Source organism: Piliocolobus tephrosceles, chromosome 6 (genome assembly GCF_002776525.5).
Source record: "Piliocolobus tephrosceles isolate RC106 chromosome 6, ASM277652v3, whole genome shotgun sequence".
NCBI classification, from domain to species: Eukaryota; Metazoa; Chordata; class Mammalia; order Primates; family Cercopithecidae; genus Piliocolobus; species Piliocolobus tephrosceles.
Window position 1 is genome coordinate 127,642,430 of NC_045439.1, and position 23,133 is coordinate 127,665,562.

Sequence of the window (23,133 nt, forward strand, 5' to 3'; positions counted from 1 at the left end):
TGGGTTTGCACACACAGTGGAGGGGTTTGCAGTGGGTTTACACACACGGAGGGGTTTGCAGTGGGTTTGCACACACATGTGGAGGGATTTGCAGTGGGCTTGCGTGTACTGAGAGGGCCGCAGAGGCCCAGCAGGAGGTGTTGTCATATGCCTGCTGGGAGGGGCCCCTGCTAGGCTCAGAAAAAAGGACCCAACAGGTAGGAGCGTTACCTGGGTCAGCCTTACGTGTCTTCACTGCTGTGGGTGGGGAGTTGTGTGAATAATGACACCCCACATCTGGCAAAAAATACACTTTTTCAATTCTGCCTGTGTCCTTATTCAGGGAGCTTCTGTCAAGTATCCACTGAATGTCCCCAGCATGATGGGTGCTGGGCAGACACAAAAGCTGAGGTCTGGAGGGGGGCAGGCTGGGGAAGGGAGTGGGAACGGTGGGGGTGGTGGGTGGGAGAGAGGAAGGGATGGGTCCCCACTAGCTCTAGAGTGACACAGCTGGCCCAGACAAAGCAGGATGGCGGTGGAGGGGGGCGGTCAGCAGATTGGAGCCTGAGTCACTGCCTGCAAATCTAGTGGATCTTGTGTTCAGCCCATGGCAGGCTCAGAATGATGGACACACTTACAGTTCTCTGCCATTTCCTGACATTTTAAAGCCACCAAATGGAGCCTGTGCATAGAGGGCGTTGTAGCAGTTGATCCTAGAAAATAATGGAAGAAAGTTCAGAGTCATCTGGAGAAGACCCCCTGGCTCCTGGCACTGCAGCCACTGAGCCCCCAGTGCAGGGCATTGACTAATAAACAGTCTTTTGCCAAAGCTTCCATGATGAAAACACAGGGTGCTCTCAACTTTTGTCTTCTCATTCTTCCCATCAGCAGCATTTGGAAATCCTCAAGTACAGAGTGTGTTTCATTGGGATAGGAATGAAATGATAAGGGGAGAAAAAAGAAGAGAGGGTCAGGCATGATGACTTATGCCTGTGATCCCAGCACTTTGGGAGACTGAGATGGATGGATCACCTGAGGTCAGGAGTTCAAGACCAGCCTGACCAACATGGTGAAACCCCATCTCTACTAAAAATACAAAAATTAGTTGGGCATGGTGGCATGAGCCCGTAGTCCCAGCTACTCAGGAGGCTGAGGCAGGAAAATTGCTTGAACCTGGGAGGTGGAGGTTGCAGTGAGCTGAGAGTGTGCCACTGCACTCCTGCCTGGGGGGACAGAGTGAGATTCCATCTAATTAAAAAAAAAAAAAAAAGAAAGAAAGGAAAATCAGGGTGTAAAGGAATAAGAATTAGCTTTGAAATGAGACAGATCTGACCCTAAAGTTCTCCTGCTTCCTGGTTATATGATTCCGGGCTTATTGCTCAACTTCTCTGAGCCTCAATTCATTAATCTTTAAAATGGGGATCACAAAACATCATCCGCAGAATTACTGATGAGGCAGGGGACTGGTATAGCTATTTTGCAGACGGGCATGAACTGCTTTTAGAATGAGAATGGAAAACAAAGTTGGAGGGGCAGTACAGCACAGGGGTCACAGGCACAGGCACTGGAGCCCTGTCAGCCATCTGCTAGCTGTGTGACTCTGGGCAAGTCTCTTCATCTCTCTGTGCCTCGATTTTCTCATCTATGAAATGGAGACATAATGGCACCTACCTCAGAAGGTGGTCATGAGGATGGAAGGAAGCACTGAGATAGTGCTTGGTACATAATATACAATGTAAACAATGAGAAACTCTCAGTTAATAGAAGAATAAGGAACTTAGCAAGAAGCAACTCAGGAGAGCTGAAATACACACACAGTCAACTTACCAGACTGTTCCAGACTCTAAGGCAGAAGCCAGCTTCAGGGCTTTGTCGAGGTTTTTTGTGAACACGGCTGCTGTGAGTCCATAGTCAGTGCTATTCGCTCTTTTTATCACTTCCTCGATACTTTTGAACTTCAGTATTGGTTGCACTGGTCCAAAAATCTATGATTAATTGCAAGAATGGCAATGAGAGGCATGACTGAATGCATGCTGTGAGCAAGCACTTCCTTCTCTTTACACGTTTTTCATATACCCAGAGCACACACATGCATGAAAAATGATGATTAGAAAAGAAAGAACATTGAAACATTTCTTTAGCTGCAATTACCGTTGAAGACTGAAGGGAAGGATTAAAATGAAACAAAAATAAAAAATAATAACAAAAAATGTATGTTATGTTTAAGATGTCTCGTTGTCATCAGGGTTTCTGAGAAACCCAGCCAGAGAGTCTTGGAGTAACCCATAGATGCACAGAAGACAAAACCTTTAGGTAACTTTTTTGAGAGTTGTCTTGAAGGATATTTGCAGGCACTTTGTAAGACTGTGCTCCTACCTCTTGGAGCTGTGTTTTCAACCAATGAAGATACCCTAGAACATTTCCATAACAATTACCAGAGAAAGGAATGGCACAATATTCACCACAGTTTGTGATATAGCAAAGAAAAGGAAATGGAAGAACTAAGGCTCGAACATTTAAAGGTGATTTTAAAGGGAGCTTGTAATTGATTCAATATTAGACATAATTATAAGCAGGCAGCATGGTGCCTGGCCTGCCAAAATACCTTCCAGGTTCCCCAGGACCTCTCGTCACAGGGATGTTTAAGGAGCTCAGCTTTATTCCATCACCGCACATAACAATCTCGAGGAAGACACCTCTAAAATACCTGCCCCAGAAAGCCCTTGGCAGGGACTCATCCTTTTATGTGCCCCAAAAGATCATGTCCAGGGTCTAACCTCCCGGGATCCAGCTCTCCTCTTACAAATGCTGTGTGGGAACCAGTTCCCATCTAGTATAACAGTGGGGTTAAAAGACAAAGATTTACACTCTTATGGGAGTAAGGGAGTCTCCTTAATTTCCCTCATTTCCAAGACGTCCGTAGTGGAAAATGTCAGTAAGAATTCCAGCTGTGACACGTTCCTTGAGTGAACACTTGAAGTTTAGTCTGGGGGGCCCTGAAGGCGGCTTTGGGCCCTGAATCCACAGGTTCTTGAATTGATCCCTGGCAAAACCCACAGGTGGCAACAGTTCTCCACCTGCAGTTGCATGACTGACTCAGGGACCCGGTGTGTTAGATCAGAGAGAGTTTGCTTCTCCCCAGAGAGGGTGAGCCATGAGTGAAAACTAACTAGAACAAACAAGGTACCTGCTGTATCATGCTTGGAGTTCACCAGAACTAGGGACAAAATGGCTTCCCTAGGGACCCCAAAGGAGAGGGGAAAGACCACACAGAAACAACAACAACAACAAAAACAAAAAAACGCTCAGATCACAAGGATTTCTGGGATCCCTGGGCCCTAGGGAAGGACTCCTGTTCGAAAGGCCCTGCAGGCCGCAGTCTTGCCACAGCCCCCTTCTACCTCCTCTTTGGCAATCCGCATGTTGTCTGTGACTTCTGAGAAGACAGTGGGTTTGATGAAGAGCCCCTTGTCTTCCATGGCTGAGCCCCCACATTCCAACTTGGCTCCTTCCTTCTTTCCACTCTCGATCAGCTCTAAGATTTTGTTGAACTGCTTTTGATCAATCTGCAAAACACAAACAAAAAGTGCAGCCTGGCTTCCTTCTGGGCAGTGGCTGCCATCTCATGTTTTCAGTGGCCTTCAACATGATCAGCCGTCCTCCCTCTGCACATTCTTGTCAAGTCATGATCCATGTAACTAATGTGCCTTGCAGGTAAATATTCCTCTGATGCACAGAGCTGGACTCTTTGGAGCAGGGGGGAGATGGGGAGATAGACTCGTCTTGTCCTCTGGAGGTTTGGGACTTATTTACACTTCTATCTCCCTTTTCCATGCAGCAAAGTTAGTCCATGGGAGACACAGGTCTGAAATGGTCACATTCTTTCCTCTCCCAACTCTTTACATTCTACTCAGGTTGCCAAATTTAGCAAATAAAAATACAGGATGCCCAGTGAATCTGAATTTCAGAAAAATGACACATAATTTTTTTTAGTATCATGCATGTCCCAAAACAATATTTGGGATATACTTAAGCTAAAAGTGCATTCACTGTTTATCTGAAATTCATGTCTACCTGGGTGCCATGTATCACCTGGCAACCCTGTGCCCTGCTCAGTTGGCACCATGAGTCAGGGTAATAGTTACTGGAATTCTCCTATCATGATGCAGAGAAGCGAGAAGAAAAGCTAACCACCTTACTCAACACCCCTGGGGACAAAGCAGAATGAAACTCCAGGTGGGGCAGAGGGGCTGCTCCTTGGTTGGTGGGGAACAGCTCGTGAGAAAGATTCTTCCTTTTGCTATCTTGTGTAGACGTCTCCTTGGCTGGAGTTTGCCCTATACCACCAGCCTGACACACAGCTTGTGAACATGCTACTGACCAGTTGTCAAAAGCGCATCCTTTTGGGAGACTGCTCAAGGGGGCAAACGCTCTTTCTGGCCCCTCCACTGGGCCTTCTTCCTGAAATCTATGGGAATCCTGTCCTTTATCATGATCTGTGGCTGGTCTCCCTCCTCTTTGGCTAGGAGAGAGAAAGCTTTACTGCGTTTACCTTAGCTGGGACTTTTAGATAGGAAAACTGGTTTTATTCCAATAATCATAAACAGAAAAACAAGCAAACCCAGTGGTGCGATTGTATGACAGTCTGTCCTGGAGGAGCAGAAGAGAGGGCATAAACCATGCATGCCATTTGACCAATCATCTCGTGAAATATGGACCTAGTTTAAAAATACTAACTCAGATCCATAGCTCACACATTATACCAGGCCAAACTCCAAATAGATCAAAGATATAACCAGGAAAAACAAAACCATAAACGTTTTATATGTGGGAGACTTCTCCTGTGAACTTGGAGTGCCTTCTAATGACTCAAAATGCAGAAGCCAAAAAAGAAAAGATGTATAATTTTGAGTATGTAAAAAAAAAGGGGGGGGGGGCAAAATTGGAGCAATGTCTAATGGCCTTCTAATGACTCAAAATGCAGAAGCCAAAAAAGAAAAGATGTATAATTTTGAGTACGTAAAAAAAAAAAAAAAAAAAGTGAGGCAGGGTTGGGGGGGGTGGGGAGCAAAATTATCATAACAAAGAGCAAAACAACTGACTTGGAAAAAATGTTAACAAGTCATATTCATAGAAAGCTAATCTCTCTACTATGTATGTAAAGAGGTCTTAGAAGTGATAAGAAAAATGCCCAACAGTTTGAAAGAAAAATATGCAAAGCAAATGAACATTTGATAATAAAGGAAATACAAATGGTTTTCAAATATATAAAAAGATGTTCTTGCTTATTGTAAGAGGTACATGCATATTAAAATGAAACAAGATACCATTTTTAACTCTCAGATGGGAAAAAAATCCATATTCTGTTGGAAAGGGTAAAGAAATAGACAAGCTTCTAGAATATTGGTAGGAATACACATTGGGTCAGCCTCTATGGAAGGTAATTCAGCAACACTTAAGGAAATTACAAATGTGTTCCCACTTAGCAACCCACTTTGGGGAAGCTGTCCCAGGGATCTCCTTGTGTGTGTGTGAAATTACATACTCTGAGGCCTTGTGTGTGACTGCACATACCCACATGCTAATCAGAAGACGTTACTGAAATTCTGGTGGCGTCATCCAGCAGAATTCTGTACACATGTGAAAAAGAATCAGGCAGGTTCCCATGGACTGGTATAAAGAGCTCTTCAAGTTTTTTTTAGGGAACAATAAACATTGTGCAAGATAGTATACTATCATGGTAACTTTCATGTAAAAATAACAAAGGCAATCAGGACTTGCATTCATATCTGCTTGTATACACATGAAAACATTCTAGAGGGAGACATGAGGAACTAAGAACTGGGGATACCCATGGGAGGAAGGGTTAAGAACCAGGTGTACAAAGATGGGGGTGGGGGGGGCGGGAACCCTTTCACTATAGCTGTTTTTAGGCGTTTTGGGATTTGACCCACTTATGTGTACTCCACTCAAAAAAAGCAACAAAAACAAGTAACAAAATAAAGGTAACAAAAACAGCTTTGCAACAGATCCCAGAAGAGCTCAAGGTTCTCTCAACTTCTCTCTGGGTGACCCAAGTCTCAGGTTAACAGTTCCAGATGTTGCTGAGCTGCTCTTCTCCCTGAGGGGCCAAAAGAGCCACAGGGGCTTCACCCAACTGCAGGTCCTCCCTGGCTGCTGGGCATATGCCATCTGGAAGACCCTGTTTGTCCTGCAGGCAGTGCTGGGTCCCTGTGAAAACCCTACACATCCAAACTCAACACTCCCTGGAGAGTCTATAGGAACACATTGTTTAAGTCTAATAATCCTCCATGAAATGTCAGCTGGTGCCTTACAGTACAGGAAGAGAGACCTGCCAGGAAGTGAGATGACGCGGCAGGGCACAACACCAGAAACAGGGAAATATGGCCCCCACAGGACTGGCTCAAGGCTCTGCTCAGCTCTCTGCTGGGAGGACGCTGCCGGATCCTGCCTGGCCAGGTGGCCTGCATAATGTTTATGTGCCTCGTTGCTCAGTTGCCAAATAAACCTGAATGATTTTGGAGCATTCCTGTGAGCGCTAGCCCGGCCGTGGACCCGGATCTAGGTCAGCTAGCTGTTTTACAGGCATGAGACAGACAGGACTATTTAGACAGCTGTAAGTCCTCTCAGAGTAAAATCTTATTACCGTAGATGAAAAAGCACTTTGGAAGAAAAAAAAAAAAAAACTGTAACAGCATGCTAAAATAATATGCTGAGGTTAGACGGCTTTAGTGAGCTTTCAAAAGGACTTTGAGCGGTGGCATAAATGCACTGATGAAATCAGCACCCATTCTGCCTCTATCTGTTCTCCTGGAAGAATTTGGTGTATCTGGCCTCAAAAGTCAAGACTGAGACATCAGGCATAAGCCAAGAAAAGAGCCACGGAAAGAGACTTACAAATAACGATGGGGTAAAAAAGTTTCTTCTGTATGGGGATCAGTTCACACATTTCCCACTGATTCTGGATTAGCTTTAAAAATCACGGCGGATTCCATAATGACTTGTGGTCATGTTTGCGTTCAGATCTGAAATCCAACCGAGGCCATTAGACAACCTTGTGTCACTGACTGCTGGGTTTGGGGCAGAGGCTGGGCAGGCAATGACTGAGGAGAAGGAATGTTAGCCACAAGAAGAAGTGCTTTCTGCCAGGGTCACGTGGCATCGGAGTGTGTGGGCTGGGGCCAGTGAAGGGTGGGCACTAATGACCAGAAACCCACCCCTCCTCCACGAGGCCCTCCCTTCTTCCCCAGCCAGGGCATCCCCACAGGACAGCCTGATGTCATGCATAGACACTCACTGCCACCTAGACTGCAGAACCTGTCATTTAAAGCTTCCACCTGTTTAAAAATAAAACCTGTCCATAATTGAATACTTCCTAGGTGCCATGAAATTCTCATAATATTCATTGATTACTCCCCATTCTCCAGATGAGGAAACTGAGGCATGGAAGGATTTTTGTGACTTTCATAAAGCCCAGGGCCAAATCTGAGCTCAGATCCACAGCAGCCTCCCCTGTAAACATGCAATGCTGTCACAGTGGGGGAAGTGGCAGCCTCCCGGGATAGACACAAGTGGAGAAGTCACAGACATGTGACTTGAAATTTCGTGGCTGGGGCAGGACTTTGGCTAAAAGCAAAGTGAGTGGCTGCTGAGCTCCATATAAATAATGTATGGGATGGTCAGGCTGCCCTCTTTTAAATATTTATCCATCTGCTTCACTTCATAATTAGTAAGAAAGTGATACAGGATGTGCCCTGTTAAAGAGGATATTAAATCTCGTGGTTACGATCATTTTCATCCTGTCCTTGGCTTCCCAAACTCGGCCACCAGATACATGTTCCTACTGCCTGGAGATACATTCTCATGCCCCAGGCTCTCTCCATCTGGGATTGTTTGGTTTCTGATGGTTCACCTTGTCCTGTAACCCACGTGGGCTTGAGGGCCTTGGGCTGCGACTGAGACACCAGGCCACATCCTGCCTGCACTCTGCTACCTTCAGCCAGCCTACAGCCCCTTTTCTGTAGGGAGACCATCCTGGAGAGTGGAGGGTGCAGGCAGATGGCCTTCTGCCCTGGGAACAGTGCCCTCCTCCTATGCCTCAGTGTGTCCTGCCCCCTTCCATGGGTCCCCAGGACCTGACCCGGGACCTGATGGGATTGTGTTGCTGATCAGTTTCTAAAGAAAAGAAAGCTTCCTGGGTAGGGAAAGTCAGTGTTCCTTCCTTGGAGAGGGACCCTGTAGGCCGTAGCCATGGGACTGCCTGCTTCAGCCCCTAGACAAGCACCATGGGTTTAGACACACCAGGGGGATTACCTGAGGCCCCTGTTCTGTTTTGACGTCGAAGGGGTCTCCCACCGGCCGTTTCCTGGCATACTCCACGCTCCGCCTGACAAACTCAGAGTAGACCTGCTCCTCCACGAACACCCTGGAGGCTGCCGTGCAACACTGGCCTTGGTTGAAGAACACTCCCTGATGGGCACACTCCACTGCCAAGTCCACTGGAGGGGGAGGGGCGAGGAGGCGGGCGGAGTGAGAGGAAGCGATTAAGTCGTTAAAGCAGGACTGGCGACAGCTGCAATTCTAATTGCCTACACAAGAAAACAGGCCCCAGGATGGCTGCATTTCAGAAATTAATTTTGTTTGCAGACTTTCCCCAGAGAGGAAGGGAGAAAGGATTTTGGGGTCCACCAAGTTTGGGGTTAAATCAATTCCCTGACTGCAGGACTTCTCAGTACCTTTAACATGCTAATAAGTCTAGAGAATCATAGCATTCCTCATTTCACTTGCCTATGTAACCCTCCCCTCCCCTTTTCCTAGAGGACTAATGTTTTGTAGAATAAACTTTGGTAATTATTGATGTAGGCCCACTGGTGAGAACTTCTAAAGAAGCCAAAATTTTCCACCTTGAGTAAAAGAAGGGTCTTATTAAGTAAGGTAATATCATGTGCGTGACTTGAAAGGTCTGACTCTAAGTTGTAGAGCTGACATTGAGCTAAAAACCAGTTATTCAAACCGAGCTAGAGGGTGTTTAGAGAATAAGATCTTAGGGGACACGCTTAGTGGATAAGAATGGTATTGGGATGTCATTTACATCTACAGAGGGGTTTCTAGTGTTCACCCCTTGGCTGGTTTCATCACCACCAACCCCACACACTATTGCTTGCTTAAGAAATGCAGCTTTCTTTTGCACAGAGGCTGGCAGTGGCTCTGGGCATTGGAAGGTGATCCATTCCAATTTCATCAGGGCTGCTCCAAGGGAGTTTACCCTTAGCTTTGAGAAGGAGGCTGCTCCTATCTAGCTGAGTCATTTGTGCAAGTTTCAGTGGCAGCAGGACCGCACCATAAGGTTTGGGGGTACCTCTCTGCACTCTGGATCCCTGCAGCTGGCTGGGCCAGGTCCCAACTTGGAACGGACCCTCCTCCAAAATAACAGACTCATTTCCTGCTCCTGATGGAGCTAGGGGTGAGGCAAAGGGGCAGGGGAATGGTGGCTTGTTACCCTTGATGTCTTGCCTGGGATGCTGGTTATGTCAGGATGTAATTTGTGGACTGGCACTGCCCTGATGGGGAGTAGGAGGTGGCTACATGGCATGTTTTTATGACCCTTGTAAGTAAAATCAAGCCCCAAACACAATTAGTCCTGTGCTTTAGCTGCAGTTTTCCTCCCGAGAGGAAGAAGATGAACTTCAGTGCAGGCGGAGTATCCAGATATGGTGGCACAGGAAGGCAAAACAGGAGTCTTGGCGGTTTGGGACTCCAAATGTGAGTCACAGTGCCAGAAACGCTCCATGTGGCTCCAAAAACCACTTGCTTTTCATAGCACTAACGGTGCTTCCACACTAACTGCTGGAACACTAACCCAAGCAAGAAATGGGCACTCCATCTTCACACCCAGCTCCCCTTTCCTTCTTGAGAGCCTGTTTCCTCCTCCTGTCCTTTCTCCCATTGTGAAGCCAGCTGCCAGAAAGGAACTGATATCAGTTATCTACGCCTTAGTAAGAAATTGTTCCAGGGTCATTTTTCTTAGAGATATTTGCAATTCCAACCTTATCTGAGTGTGAAATGAAAGGCTTTGTTCTCCATGACAGGAATTTCTGGCACCAGTGGACAGGTGGGGGAGGTTATTCTTTAAGGCAAAGGTGTATTAAGGCACTTGGGAAGTCACACCTTTTGATAGCTGACGCTGTCAGCAGGCGAATGAATGCCCGGCCAGCCCTTTCTTCTCTCTTGTGGACATGGCAGCCAACAATAGCATATATTTTAATGTTGTGTCATTTGGCTCTGGCAAGACACAAGCTGCCCCCAAACTGCTGAGCAGGTTGCCTTCCCAGGGCAGGGGTGCAGGCCTAGAACCAGGCAAAGAGGGTAATTTGAAGGATCAGTTGCTACTGCCCTCCTCTGATTTATCACGTCTGAGACACAAGGAAAAGGCATCTCCACTCTTCAGGGATCTTAAGACATATGCTAGGAAATGTGACTTGGAGGGGAGAAGAATGAATGACTGGGAGTGGGCGGCACTTGCCCTCGCCCTTCCTCCCAGGGGCTCTGGAGGAGAAGTCAGACCTGCTCCTTGTGACCCCAGCTCTGCAGGAACAGGCAGGTAAACTTCAGGTGGAGGCGCAGAAACAGGCAGCCTCTCAGGTGCCACTCAAGCCATGTCATTTTGGCAGTAGAAGGCAGCTTTCTACTACAAGTAGAGCTGGCATTTTGATGTCCACCTGCCTGTCTGCGGCTGGCTGACTGTGGGCGGGATGCCCAGGGTGGAAGTATCTCCACTGTGTGTGCATGCATCTTACTCTCAGTTGGTTTTGAATTCAGGCCAGGAAGTGGGGAGAGATGGATGGGTGCCCTGAAGCCCCAGCAAAGCCCAGGAGGCAGAGACTCACAGTCAGCATCAGCGCACACGATGCACGGGTTCTTCCCCCCCAGTTCCAGCGTCACCCGCTTCAGATTGCTCCGGGAGGCAGCTTCTTTAACCAGTTTTCCAACCTCCAGGACAGAACACAGACCACAATGTACCTTGAATGTGGCTGAACTTGGCCCAGATGCAAACATCAGTGAACATTCTGGACAAGCCCGGGTGGTACTGCCACCACCTCGCTCTCTGCCCAGGCAGAGATGGTGTCACTTCACTCTCCTGGCCTCTGCCAGCATCTCCTCCCCTCTGCCAGCATCTCTTCCCATGCTAGACCACGACATCCTGGGATCCTTGATCTGAGCTGCTCCACTTACAGGTGTGAGTTGGAGCCTCTAGGAGCCCACAGGGCTGGCTGGAAACAGGGCCACCACCCGCTCACCTGTCCTGGTGCCCGTCCTTCTGAGCCCAGCAGACTGGTCCAGCCAGTCTGGTGAAGGGCTTCAGGGACCACGGGGTGACTCTACCCCTCACTAGAAACAGCTGAAATTCCAACAGCCCAGTAGGGAGGTGGTTCTGTGTGGCTCTTTGGTGTGATCTGAGGGAACCTCCAAGTGTCAGAGAAGTAGCAGGGGCAGCCAGCCTTCAGGATAAGAAGGAGCCAATTCTCTGGAAACACACTGTAAGACTGAGGCTAACGCAGACAGGCAGGGAGTGAAGGGGTGCACTATGAGCAGAAGAGCCACTCACCAGTCATGCTTAACGCCCCCATGTAGTCTCTCCCATTGCCCACCGCACTCCTGGAGGGGAGGGCTGGCCCAACATGACTTGGTGACTTACCTAGGGTAACAAGTAAAGCCTAGCACCATGAACTTCAGAGCTGGGAAGACCTTCAGAGACTAGCACAGACACGGAGGCCTAGAGCCAGAAGCTAGCAAGGGGTGGCCCGGGCTCTTTCGGGTCTGAGACTGTGTTCTCCAATGCTAAGGTGTAAGTGCATTTTAAACATCAGCAAGCTCATGGGTGATGGCTGAATGAGATCTGGAATCCATCCACAGGGACAATGTCTGTCCCCACGGAGAGTAACAGCATCCATTAGGGCTGGACTAACTGAGGAGGGGGATGGGGACACTGATTGCAGTGGGTGTTTTTTCTTTTTTAAGTACAGAAGAAGTACTTTCTCATTAGAAGTAATTCCACACAGAGATGTATGTAAATTAAAGGGAGAAAGCCTTCAGCTTCCCTCCCGCTCTGCCCCTGAGCCCACCCCATAGGTGGCAATCAGTCATGATTTCTTGGGAATCCTTCCAGACAATTTCTACTTCTACAAGCACATGCTTTTATGAATGGGATCATATTGTGGATAATTTTCTACAGTTTGCTGTTGTGTGCTTCAACAATAGATCATGGACAGCTTTCCTTGTTGTAACGGCTGTAAAACATTTCATAGAATGAACATAACATCCTTGAAAATATGTCCCTGAAGCCTTATGAGAAAATTTCTTTAAGTAGTTTGTTTTTTTCAAATGGAGCTTCTGAATCAAAAAGTTTTTCACTTTTAAATGTTGGATGAATGCTACCAAAACACCGTCATCTTAGGGAAAGTGTTGGTGAGTGCCTGCTTCCCCATATTCTCAGTAGCATCATTTCAGTTTTTAGCAAACTGGCAGGCAAAAGGAGAGTCTGATTTTGTTTGAATTTGCATTTTCCTGATTACCAGCAAACTAGTTTAAGCTTATTGGGCATTTAGTGTTTCTATTCTCTGAACTACCCATTTTTCTACCATTCAGTTTTTTTTTTTTCATTGATTTGTAGGAGCACTTTACATATGATGGATATAAATTCCTGGAGCACTGCATGCATCACAACTATTTTTCTTTGAGCTTGTTATTTATCTCTTAATTATGGTGTTGTTTGACAAATGAGTATTTTACATTTTTACTTTATCTTATCTCTCAATCTTTTCTTCTAGGCTTCTGAGTTCTATTGAATATTTATTTACTTTGGAAACCAGGCCAGTGACTTTTTAAACTGGTTGTTATATACTAAAACATGGTCAAATTTAGAAGAAAAACAAACCATTTTAAAGCCTGTCAAAGGAAAAGTTCACAGGTGTCAAGTAATGCGCCACTTTCACTTTCACCCGCACCCCGTGAGGAGGGTTACCTCTGTGGACCCGGTGAAGGCGATCTTGTTGACCTGAGGGTGAGAAGAAATTGCTGCTCCCACCGTGGGCCCAAATCCTGGCACAATGTTCACCACTCCTGGAGGGAACCCGGCCTGGGAAGAAACCAAGATAGCACTTGAAGAAGAACAGACTTCATCCGCCATGGATCCACATTTGGGCCTAGAGAGCCGTGGCTGTGTCACATCCCCACAGGGAAGCCCAGGCCAGGGTGGATTTACCCAGGACCCAGATGCAGTTGACCTTGGGCACCCTGGGAGCTGACCTGGGCTTCTCACCCCCTGCTGCCAGCTCAGTATGCAGGCTGGGCAAGGGGAGATGCCCACTTCTCCTTCCAGGGGGGACCCCATCCCAAAGTGATGTGCAGTGCAAATGTGTCGTTATGCTGCAAGGTGGCCATGGCCCGCCTGTAGCACAGCACCTTTCCATGTGGGGTGTGTGTGTGAGAGAGAGAGAGTGTGTGTGCATGTGTTAAGGGGAGAGGGGCAGCTTGATCACAACCCCCTGCCCAGGATCAGAGGCACCTGCAAAACATCTACCCAGAGCTTCAGTTTTCTTTTTTCTTTTCTTTTCTTTTTTTTTTTTTTTTGAGATGGAGTCTCGCTCTGTCACCCAGGCTGGAGTGCAGTGGCAGGATCTTGGCTCACTGCAAGCTCCACCTCCTGGGTTCATGCTATTCTCCTGCCTCAGCCTCCCGAGTATCTGGGACTACAGGCACCTGCCACCATGCCTGGCTAATTTTTTGTATTTTTAGTAGAGACGGGGTTTCACCATGTTAGCTAGGATGGTCTCGATCTCCTGACCTCCTGATCCTCCCACCTCGGCCTCCCAAAGTGCTGGGATTACAGGCGTGAGCCACCGCTCCCGGCCCAGTTTTCATTTATTAATCAGACCCATTATTGTTCCAAATGGTGACAAGGTATCACTCCCTTAAAGTTATTTGCTTGTTCAACCTAGGTCTCACCTGGAGCAAGCCCTTCTGGAAGGCAGGGACTGCCACCTCGTTCATGTTCATGCCTCGTGTTTTTCATATACTAAGCCTCTTTATCAGGCAAGAAAAGCAAACAAGGTGGAGGACGCTCTTCCCCACCTGTCCTGAGGCTTACTTAGAACACATTGTTTCAGAAGGTCAAGATTTTAGGCACGGTGCTTGAGTCTTTAGATTTTTAGGCACTGTTTCTTCACAGTTGGGATTTTCAAATTCCTAAGTCTCACCAGTGTGACTTAATTATGCCCCACATCACCAAAGGAAAGCGAGAAACTGACTCATCACCAGCTGTTCCCACCTCGCCTCCAAGCAACCGTGGACCTGCCTCCCAGTCATATCAGTCCGACTAAGAAGAGAAAGGAATGGATCTTTCCTTCTGTCCCTCTTTGCTTTCTGTTGCTTTCTCTAAATCTTTGCTCCATACAACATGGGGATGGAATGACAAAAGGTAAGTCTGGAAGGAGGTGTCCCTTTGGGCCTCTATTTCCCTAAGTTTTGGCTGCCTGAGGGAGAAGAGATTGCATTCAGAGCAGAGGGTACTGATTAGCAGGGACCCGGCACACAGATAGCTGCAGCTGCCCAGCTGGAGCTGGCAAGGCCACCCCTCCAGAGAAAAACAGACCATTTCATAAACTGAGAATGCAAATCCCAGAGAACCTCCCAAATATTTGGCTCCCTCTTGGTTGACCCCCATGCAAATTCTCTAGACAAACCACTGAGTCCTCAACCATAGGTTTGAGCCCATAATAAGAGTTAAGCATTCTCATTAGGACCACTGGGAGGAATGGAGTTTCTCCAGCTCAGTGGCCACAAGCAGGAGAAAGAACGTGCAGTCGCCAAGCAAAACACTGGGAGTCATTCCCTTCCCACTCGATTGCCAGCAGTCTGCCACTGTCCCATCTCGTGACGGTGGCCTGGTTCCTAGGAGTGGGAATGTTACCAAGAACACGTGATATTTTCTTTTTGGATGTCTCACCTCTTTGATCAGAGAGCCGAGATAAAGGGCGGTGAGGGGTGTCTGCTCCGCAGGCTTCAGGACCATGGTGTTCCCACAGCAGAGGGCGGGTGCCAGCTTCCACACCAGCATCAGCAGGGGGAAGTTCCACTGCGACAGAGCACAGGGGCTTTGGGGGCCCAGATCCACCCTCCTACCCTGTCCCATGTTCCCGGTGATGCCTTTGTGGAGGACACTTGCTTTTCATGGTCTGGATTTGGGGTATATGGGGTAACATAGGAGTGTGCAATGATCAGAACTGCATTCCTGCACAGCACTTCTTAAGCTGCATTCTGGGTGGTACTAACAGGTAGCCTTTGCAAAGAGGATGCTGTTGTATGTGTTCTACCTCCCCCTCTAAAACGTCTGCTGAAGACGTGTCCTCCTCCCTACCTCCATGGGCACTTTTCCAACCCTCACTTCAGGTTGCTACCTGGCTCTCCAGCTTCCTACCTGGCTGTTGTTGCAATGGCCAGAGGCGTCCCAAACAGACGGGCAACACTGTTGCATTTCTTGGGCACCTATAAGCATCCCCACTGCCCAGTGAATGAAGTCCCGGCTCCTTGGCAGCCAAAGCTGCTGGAAGCTGGCCCACACCACCTGCCACGTATGTGCACCCTCTTCCTCACTTTTGCTCCTGCCTGAGCTCTAGCCCCACCAGCTTTCCTGCTGTTCCCTTCCAAGTAGCCCAGACACCTCTACACTTTTTCCTAGGCCATTCCTACTCCTTGGAAAATGATTTTTGTTGTTGAACAAGTCTTTCTTATCTTTAAGGCTCAGTTAAGAGACCACCTTCCTGGGAATGCTGGCCATTCCTGACCACTCTGGCCGGAATGCACAGTGCTTTCTGTGGCATGCCTAAAGCCGGCCTTAGGAGAGCAGAAATGGGGTCTAATCCTTCTCTACAGCCCCCAAGCATGGAGTTCCATGCCACAAAGAAAATGCTTGTTCAATGCCGGTGCAATCAGATAAAAACACACCAGAAATTGAGTCCAAAGGACACAGGGCAGTGGGGCGGGATCTACATAGAATCTACTGAGAAAAGCTGCCATACTTACTGGAGTGATGGCCCCACAGACACCAATGGGCTCATGCCTGGTGAAGCACACAACGTTGTCATCTGGAAGAGGGTTACATGGTGGGAAAGGACACACTCACTTAATCCAGGTTAGAAACTTGAAGTAATAAAAAGACAGGAAAGAAACCAACAAGGGTGCCAGATTCAAGTCTTGTCTATTATACACAGAAATGATTTGACCTCAACTTTAAAAGTGAAGTTCTTAGAAGAAGAATTGGCAGTACCATTTGGAGAGGGAGTGGGGCTGGGAATGGTGACTTGGGGAAACAGTCAGGAGGGGCTCTGGATTAATGAAAAGACATAGCCCCAAAGGGACTATAATATAAGCTATAATATAAGCTATAATCCACCTTGCTCACCTGTGGGGATGGTCTTGCCCTGGATTTTGTCTGCCCACCCTGCAAAGTATCTGAGGGTTCTAATACAGCCCTCCAGGTCGATGAAAAAGGCATGAAGAAATGGCTTTCCTGTATCCATCGTCTCCAAGGCCTGCAATAACAAGATGATGTCTGTTTTGGACATGATTTGCTTTTCTTTTGTACTGTCAGGTTGTTAAAGATGGAAGTTGGGGAGAGAACACAGTCCTAGGACATCACTCTGTAGACCTCACAGTCAGATGTACCTCTTCAGAAAGCATGACACCAAATGTAAAGTGAGGCCTGTCCTTGAGTGTGAGGATTGCTTTTATTTCAAAACACCTAAAGTGGGCTGCGGGGTGGTGGGCCGGAACATAGACATGCACCCTCTTTGAAGGATGCATGGAGGCAAGGCAGATTTAAAACTGTGCTGGGAAGGAATGCACACTGGCATCTGATCTTCCATCTGTAGCACAGTGGCCTCTGCCGTGTGGCCAGTCGTGCGTGCCTGTGTGTTCCCAGGAAGCTCTCTGAAGGTTAGCTGGCTTTGGGGTGGCTGCAGTGGGAGCTGCCCTCCTCGAACAAAAGAGAAAGGGAAGATGTAGGCTCTTCCTTCTCAGCCAGGCTGGCCAGCGTGGCTGTGGAAAGTGACCGAGCCAAGAAGGGTCGTGCCCCCAGCACAAAGATGCAATCCTTCCCTCCTGCACTGCAGAGTCCAGCCGGATGCAGAGTCGGATGCAGAGTCGGAAGGGAGCAGACTGCCCTGCTGGTGAGGGAGGTGATTACCCAGGGCGAGTGTGCAGCCACTCAATGGCAGGGATTCTTTTCTATTTCCAGCCTGGGTGGAAGAGAACCCCTTTGTCCCTCAGACAAGTGGCCCCAGTTGAGCCCAGTGCTGAAACCGCCAGTCATCCGCCTCTGCAGGAAGTGGCCGCCCTGACACATAGCCCAGGGCTGGATTCTTGTGAAAGAGTCAGTAGAGTGAGGTGATGATTGACAAAGGAAGGAGAGGCCCCTCCTCAGGCCCAGGGCCTTAACCCCAGCACCCTCCCCAATATCTCACCCAGGCCCCTCCTCAGGCCCAGGGCTTTAACCCCAGCGTACTCCCCGACGTCTCACCCTTTGAGCTCCGTGACTGTATTCCCACTTCAAGGTGCAGGCACAGACACTAACGGTCCAGTGACTTGGCCAAGGCCACCCAGTGAGGCAGCAGCTGAATTCGGGGCATCAACTTCCGGCCAGCACAGCAACCGGCCTTTAGAGGCTGCTCCTGGACACGTGTGCCTGGAAAGACTGCAGGACAGCCACTCCAGATGCTCAGGCTACCCCAGCTCCCCTTTGCTTCAGGAATGAACCAAGCCCCCTCTAATTAGGAGGCAACCACATCTGCTGAACCCTAGGTAAGTAAGTGGGCTTTGGGTAAGTCCTGGAATTGCTCCCTGCCTCAGTTTCCTCATCTGTAAATAAGAATAATAACGGTTCCTACCTCACAGGGCCAGTATTAGAGTGAAAGGAGTCAGTGGACACAGAGCACCAACCACAGTGCTAGATTGGTGTTCACATGAGAACACTGATGATTACACTGATTATCATCATCTTCCCTTTAGGCACCAGAGAAGGGCTTGGTGATCCTCACCTGGGGACCCAGACAGGGCACTGGGTTGCTGAAGACCACAGGACTGGTCTAGGTTGGGGGTGTGTGTTCTGCCCCCAGCAGCTGCCGCTCAGGGACTGAGTTAGGCCAATGTGACATCAAGTATACTCTACTGTTGTTGGTTCCTATAGATTTTCACTCAAGTGTGAACTTCCATTTTTCCAGGGGAAATCTAGCAATTGCAAATAGTGCCAAAAGGCCTCTAAGACTGACCTTTGCCAGACAGTAACTGCATATCTGTCAGTGGAACCAGGAGTTTATTCTTTGCTCTTTTCTGGGATGGAAAAAGAGAGAGGACTTCAACATCCAGCACTGAGGGTAAGTGCAAGACATGGAGCCAACATTCTGCCTCCAGTCCTGGATTACCGCCTCTGGCTGAGTGACCTAGGAGAGGTTATTTAACCTCTCTGGGCCTCAGTTTCTCATCTCTGAAGTGAGATAAAAAATCCTACAGCTCAACAAGGCGGGTGATGGTGAGCATTCAACAAGCATTGCTATTTGTTTTTATTACTAACTTCAGCAAGTTTGCTTACTGGAATGACAACATGAATTTACCAGGTTGGTTTTATGGATTTTCTCTGAGCAGAACCCAGGTCATGATAGGTTTAGATGGGAAATTATTAGAAAAAAACTTCTGCAGGTGAGTGAGTATAAGTGCTAACTACATATTGAAACAGTCATCCTTTAAACAACTTGTTATTGTGGCTCAATCATGAGTAAACCATAGCCACTCCTAAGTTTATTTCCTTTAGCATTTTAAGAGAAAAATGTGCCCCCTGAGAAATTAACTCATCATAACCCTCAGATACTAAAGAATGATGGGAAAGTGCCAGGAAAACAGCACGGCAGGGCTTACAACTAGAGGACCCAGAAGTGGCATTTGGGGTGAAAAGGAGAGTGGATAGGGAGGGCTTCTGCTTGGGAGCTCCCAAAATGAGCACCCAAAGAGCAGAGATGGGGCCTGGGTGCCCCAGCAAAGGAAAGCCATCCAGGGGCTGCTGGATCCCCCACATCTGTTTCCAGACACTGAGCACAGAAATAAACACCCAGCTCTGTCAAACCACTGAGCCGGCAAGAGAACACGCTCCATGAACATGCACGGAAATCATATCGAGGTGGAGAGCAAGGGGCGCTCTCTTGTGATGTGGTCGGAGTTTTAAAAACCGTGTTTGCCAGTAATTCTCTTGTCCCTTTCATGTTGTGGCAAAGAGCTGGATCTTATTTCTTGTGGGCAGCGAGGTCCCAGTGGCAGAAGAGATTTGCTGGGTTTGCATTCTGAGGTCCTCCAAAGCTCTGTCTGCTGTCAAAACACAGTCGTGCCAGGACAATGGGGCACGCTGAAGATGAAGGTGGCTTTGCAGCCTCTGCTTCTAAGATGATACTGACACTTAAGGACAGGGTTCGGGGGGTGCCCAGGGCACATCCTCTCTAGCCTGCTATTAGTCCACACGGACATTGCTGACTGATGAGCTCATGCCGGGTTAAAACAGAAATGTTTTTGAAAAAGCCAGTTTGGCAGCTTGAGTGTTGAGGCTGGCTTACGTTGCAGGAAGAAACCAGAGGCTCTTCAGAGAGAAGCGCTTACCCTGGGAGGGAGCTACCCTCACCCGGGGAACATGTGGACTGGCTGGGCTGACTGGGAAGGAAGGAAGGAGAGCCTGAGTTTCTGTGTTGATGCACCCTTAGGGAAATGCACCCAAGAGTAAGGCCTGAGAGTTCTTCCACCCTAAGAAACACATTCAGGGGCAACAGCAATTTCCGTGTCCTGGCTGACACCCTCCTTTAAACAGTGGCTACCCTACTGCTTGTTCCCGACATCAGAAAAACCATTTTTCCAAATCAAAGGCCAAAAAGGAGATTTCCTCCCTTACAACCGGGCCTCAAAGTTTGGAACAACTTTTAAAAACAAGAGGCTGAGATGTGCAAGGACAGGATGCAAAGGACCTCACAGTCCAACGTGGCCTCTGATCACCCCCTCAAGACCAGAGGAAAGTCTGAGGATCCTGCTAAAGAATGGATTTACAACTGATGAATGCCTTCGCAGCCCAACCTCAGGGGGTATGCTGCATCAATCTCCCCACCTAAGGTAACTAGAAATTACTGGCGAGCAGTGCATATAGCTGAGGTTAGAAAATGGGTCTCCACGTGGCCTTATTATGATAACTGCTATTATTAATAATAGTTATCATTTAGTGCTTACTGCATGCCTGGGGACTCTGCCTAGAATTTTTTTTTTTCTGCCTAGAATCTTAAATATACCATTCTTACACTACTGAATTATCATTATTGGTGACATTTTACATGAAGAAGTAAATCTCAGAGAGGTTCCACAAGTTGTCCAAAGTCACACAGCTAGTAAGTGGCAGAGTGGGGATTTGAACCTACGTCTTTCCTACTCTGAGGTTTCCTATAACCAGGCTATCCTGCCCTCACCACCACCCCACATATGGTTGCTACTAGCCAGTTCAGGGGTGATTGAGGAATAATTTTAGGTCACATGGGAACAGTTTTTTCTATGTTAAGTGGTGGCATTTATTTTAATAAGTATTAGAAAAATAAAATTAGCACATCAAATCTGTGATTTCATGAATATTGTTTCTTAGGATGAGGTTGAACTTAAGTTTAAAAGGGAGTTAAGGGTGGGCACAGTGGCTTATATCTGTAATCCCAGCACTTTGGGAGGCCAAGGCCGGCAGATCACCTGAGGCCAGGAGTTCAAGACCAGGAGTTCAAGACCTGGCCAACATGACAAAACCCTGTCTCTATTACAAATACAAAAATTAGCCAGGCATGGTGGCGGGCACCTGTAGCCCCAGCTACTCAGGAGGCTGAGGCAAGAGAATCATTTTAACCTGGGAGGCAGAGGCTGCAGTGAGCCGAGATTGCATCACTGCACTACAGCCTGGGTGACAGGGAGACTCTGTCTCAAAAAATAAATAAAATAAAATAAATAAAAGAGAGTTAATACAAAAAAGAAAAAAGTTAAGTACACAAACATACAGATGGTACCAGGATATGGCCCAGCTCATAGTCACCAATCTGTGAGTGCCCCAAGTCTGAGACCACTGATACAGCTGAACTTCCTACAGACAACCACTTGGTCAAGAAGCTGAGCTGCAGAGGACAAAAGTCTGACTTCAAAATGAAAGGGATTCGGTCCAGAGGCATCAACACTTGCACGTATTGCCGGAGAGCTGTATCTCAAAGGATGGAAAAGACTCGCGACCACACAAAACCAGGACCCTGATATTTTTTTCCCACAACGCATGGGGGACAGGACCCTCACTGAGGCTGGCTCATCCCCCACCGGCCCCCATGTGCGTGTACTCACGGCCAAGGTGGCGCGGTCCCTCTCCACCAGGTCAGCCAGCTGGTGCAGCAGCCGCCCACGACTCAGGGCATCCAGCCGGCGCCATGGCGAGCCCCTCTGGAAGGCAGCCTGTGCAGCCTCCACAGCCTTGTCCACATCGGGCTGAGTGGTCAAAACAACAGAGAGAGGGTGTCATCTTTTGATGTGACTGCAGTTTGGGTTCGCGGCTGTCAGTTACAGAGAACAGCAGAATTGTGCCGCTGGCAGACAGGCTGCAAGCAGCAGCAAGTTTTTCAATCACTTGAGTGGCTGGGAGCATTCAAGTGATTTTTTTCTTCTTTACATCTTAATATTTCTACAGTGGTCAAATATCATCTTAATATTTCTACAGTGGTCAAAAAAACAAAAATGTTTGTTTCTGATTATAAAAAGCATTTAAAAATATGTCATAAAGTCACCGACCCTGAGTATTTTTCTGGGGGACCAAAGGACTGAAGGACTTTCCACTGGCTGGCTCACTGTGAACACACACAAGCCTGCTGTTCAGAGATCAGGTGGGAAATGGCTGTCCGGCATTTTATTCCAGCTGGGAACTGGTGGTCCAAGAGTGAGAATGGGGAAATTCGTTCCTTTCTGGATTGCAGAACTGACCATCATGGAACAGTTCGCAGACAGGGAGGAACATGGAGGCCTTTTTCTCCCTTCAGCCTCACTCACCCCATGGGAGCAGAACTGGATCGTTTGTGCACTGATAGCATAATCACAACAGAACCTTCTTTCTAAAAGGAAAGAAGTGAGGGCCATTGAGAGCTGTGTCATTCTTTCTTCTTCTCAGGAAAATGGGCCACATTCATCTCGAAGGCCCCTCCATGCCTCTCTCTTTCTAGAAGGTACAGCAAGAAGTGGATGCCAGACACCAGGCAGGAGTGACTCTACTGAGACTCCGTGTGTCCAGAGCTGGCTTGGGGGTGAGCAGAAGCTTGGCAGGGGAGATGTGGGACACTGAATTCCTTGCCCCACGCTCTGGGGTGGAGACCAGGACCTCTCCAGCTGCAGAGTGTGGGGTGGCCTCTGGCTCAGAACAGTCACTCAGACCAAGGGAGAAATCAAGGCCCAAGGAAAGGGTCTCGTTCTCCTCCCAGCACGTGTACAAGGTGCTTGGGAGTCTCCTAGTAGAAACCCCATTCCATGTCATGGCTTCCCCCCGATGCCCTCACATTTTTCTACGAGCTCCTCTGTGCCACTTTCTTTGTTAGCAGAGCCTGTTATGAGGTGCCAGACAGAGAGGGGTCTGTATAGGTGCAGCTACTGTGCATTTGCACATCTGTCACAAAACTCATGGGCAGGATAAAATCCAAGCCTACTCTGCACACGCCCTTTAGTCCATCCACTTCCAACGTCTTCAGTTTGCTGACTAAGAACATCAGTCCAGTGCTCCAGCGGTTGAAGAAACATTTACATCTCCCTGCCCTCAGTGGAAGGGCTTTACCTCTGCACTAACATTCAAAATAGATTTAATGGCCTTGCCATGTATAAAGGACACATTCAGAAGCCCCTTAACTTCCGTATTACGATATAGACCTTGCACTTGGAAGTAGAGTGATAAAAGTTACCACTTTCCATGCTCTTGTAAATTTCTAGGAGAAAAGAAATCTGGTGGTTACATTGTTAACTATCCCAGCATCACCCAGGTAGCAACTATTTTTTTCCTTC

At 47.9% G+C, this 23,133-nt stretch overlaps 1 protein-coding gene across 3 annotated transcripts in view; it reads right to left on the minus strand.

The window, feature by feature from the left end:
• ALDH1A3 (aldehyde dehydrogenase 1 family member A3) overlaps positions 1-23,133 on the minus strand; it is a 36,157-nt gene that overhangs the window by 7,045 nt on the left and 5,979 nt on the right. Inside the window, exons 3-12 of one of the 3 annotated variants that reach the window (XM_023193574.2) lie at positions 21,442-21,582; positions 16,460-16,589; positions 16,081-16,142; positions 15,005-15,133; positions 13,022-13,135; positions 10,887-10,989; positions 8,314-8,498; positions 3,381-3,545; positions 1,807-1,964; positions 618-692 (exon numbers count right to left, since the gene is read on the minus strand). In XM_023193574.2, the coding sequence (XP_023049342.1) occupies positions 618-692; positions 1,807-1,964; positions 3,381-3,545; positions 8,314-8,498; positions 10,887-10,989; positions 13,022-13,135; positions 15,005-15,133; positions 16,081-16,142; positions 16,460-16,589; positions 21,442-21,582 (1,262 nt within the window). The remainder of the gene's footprint in view (positions 1-617; positions 693-1,806; positions 1,965-3,380; positions 3,546-8,313; positions 8,499-10,886; positions 10,990-13,021; positions 13,136-15,004; positions 15,134-16,080; positions 16,143-16,459; positions 16,590-21,441; positions 21,583-23,133) is intronic. The other 2 variants (XM_023193575.1, XM_023193576.2) reach the window with 2 other exon arrangements.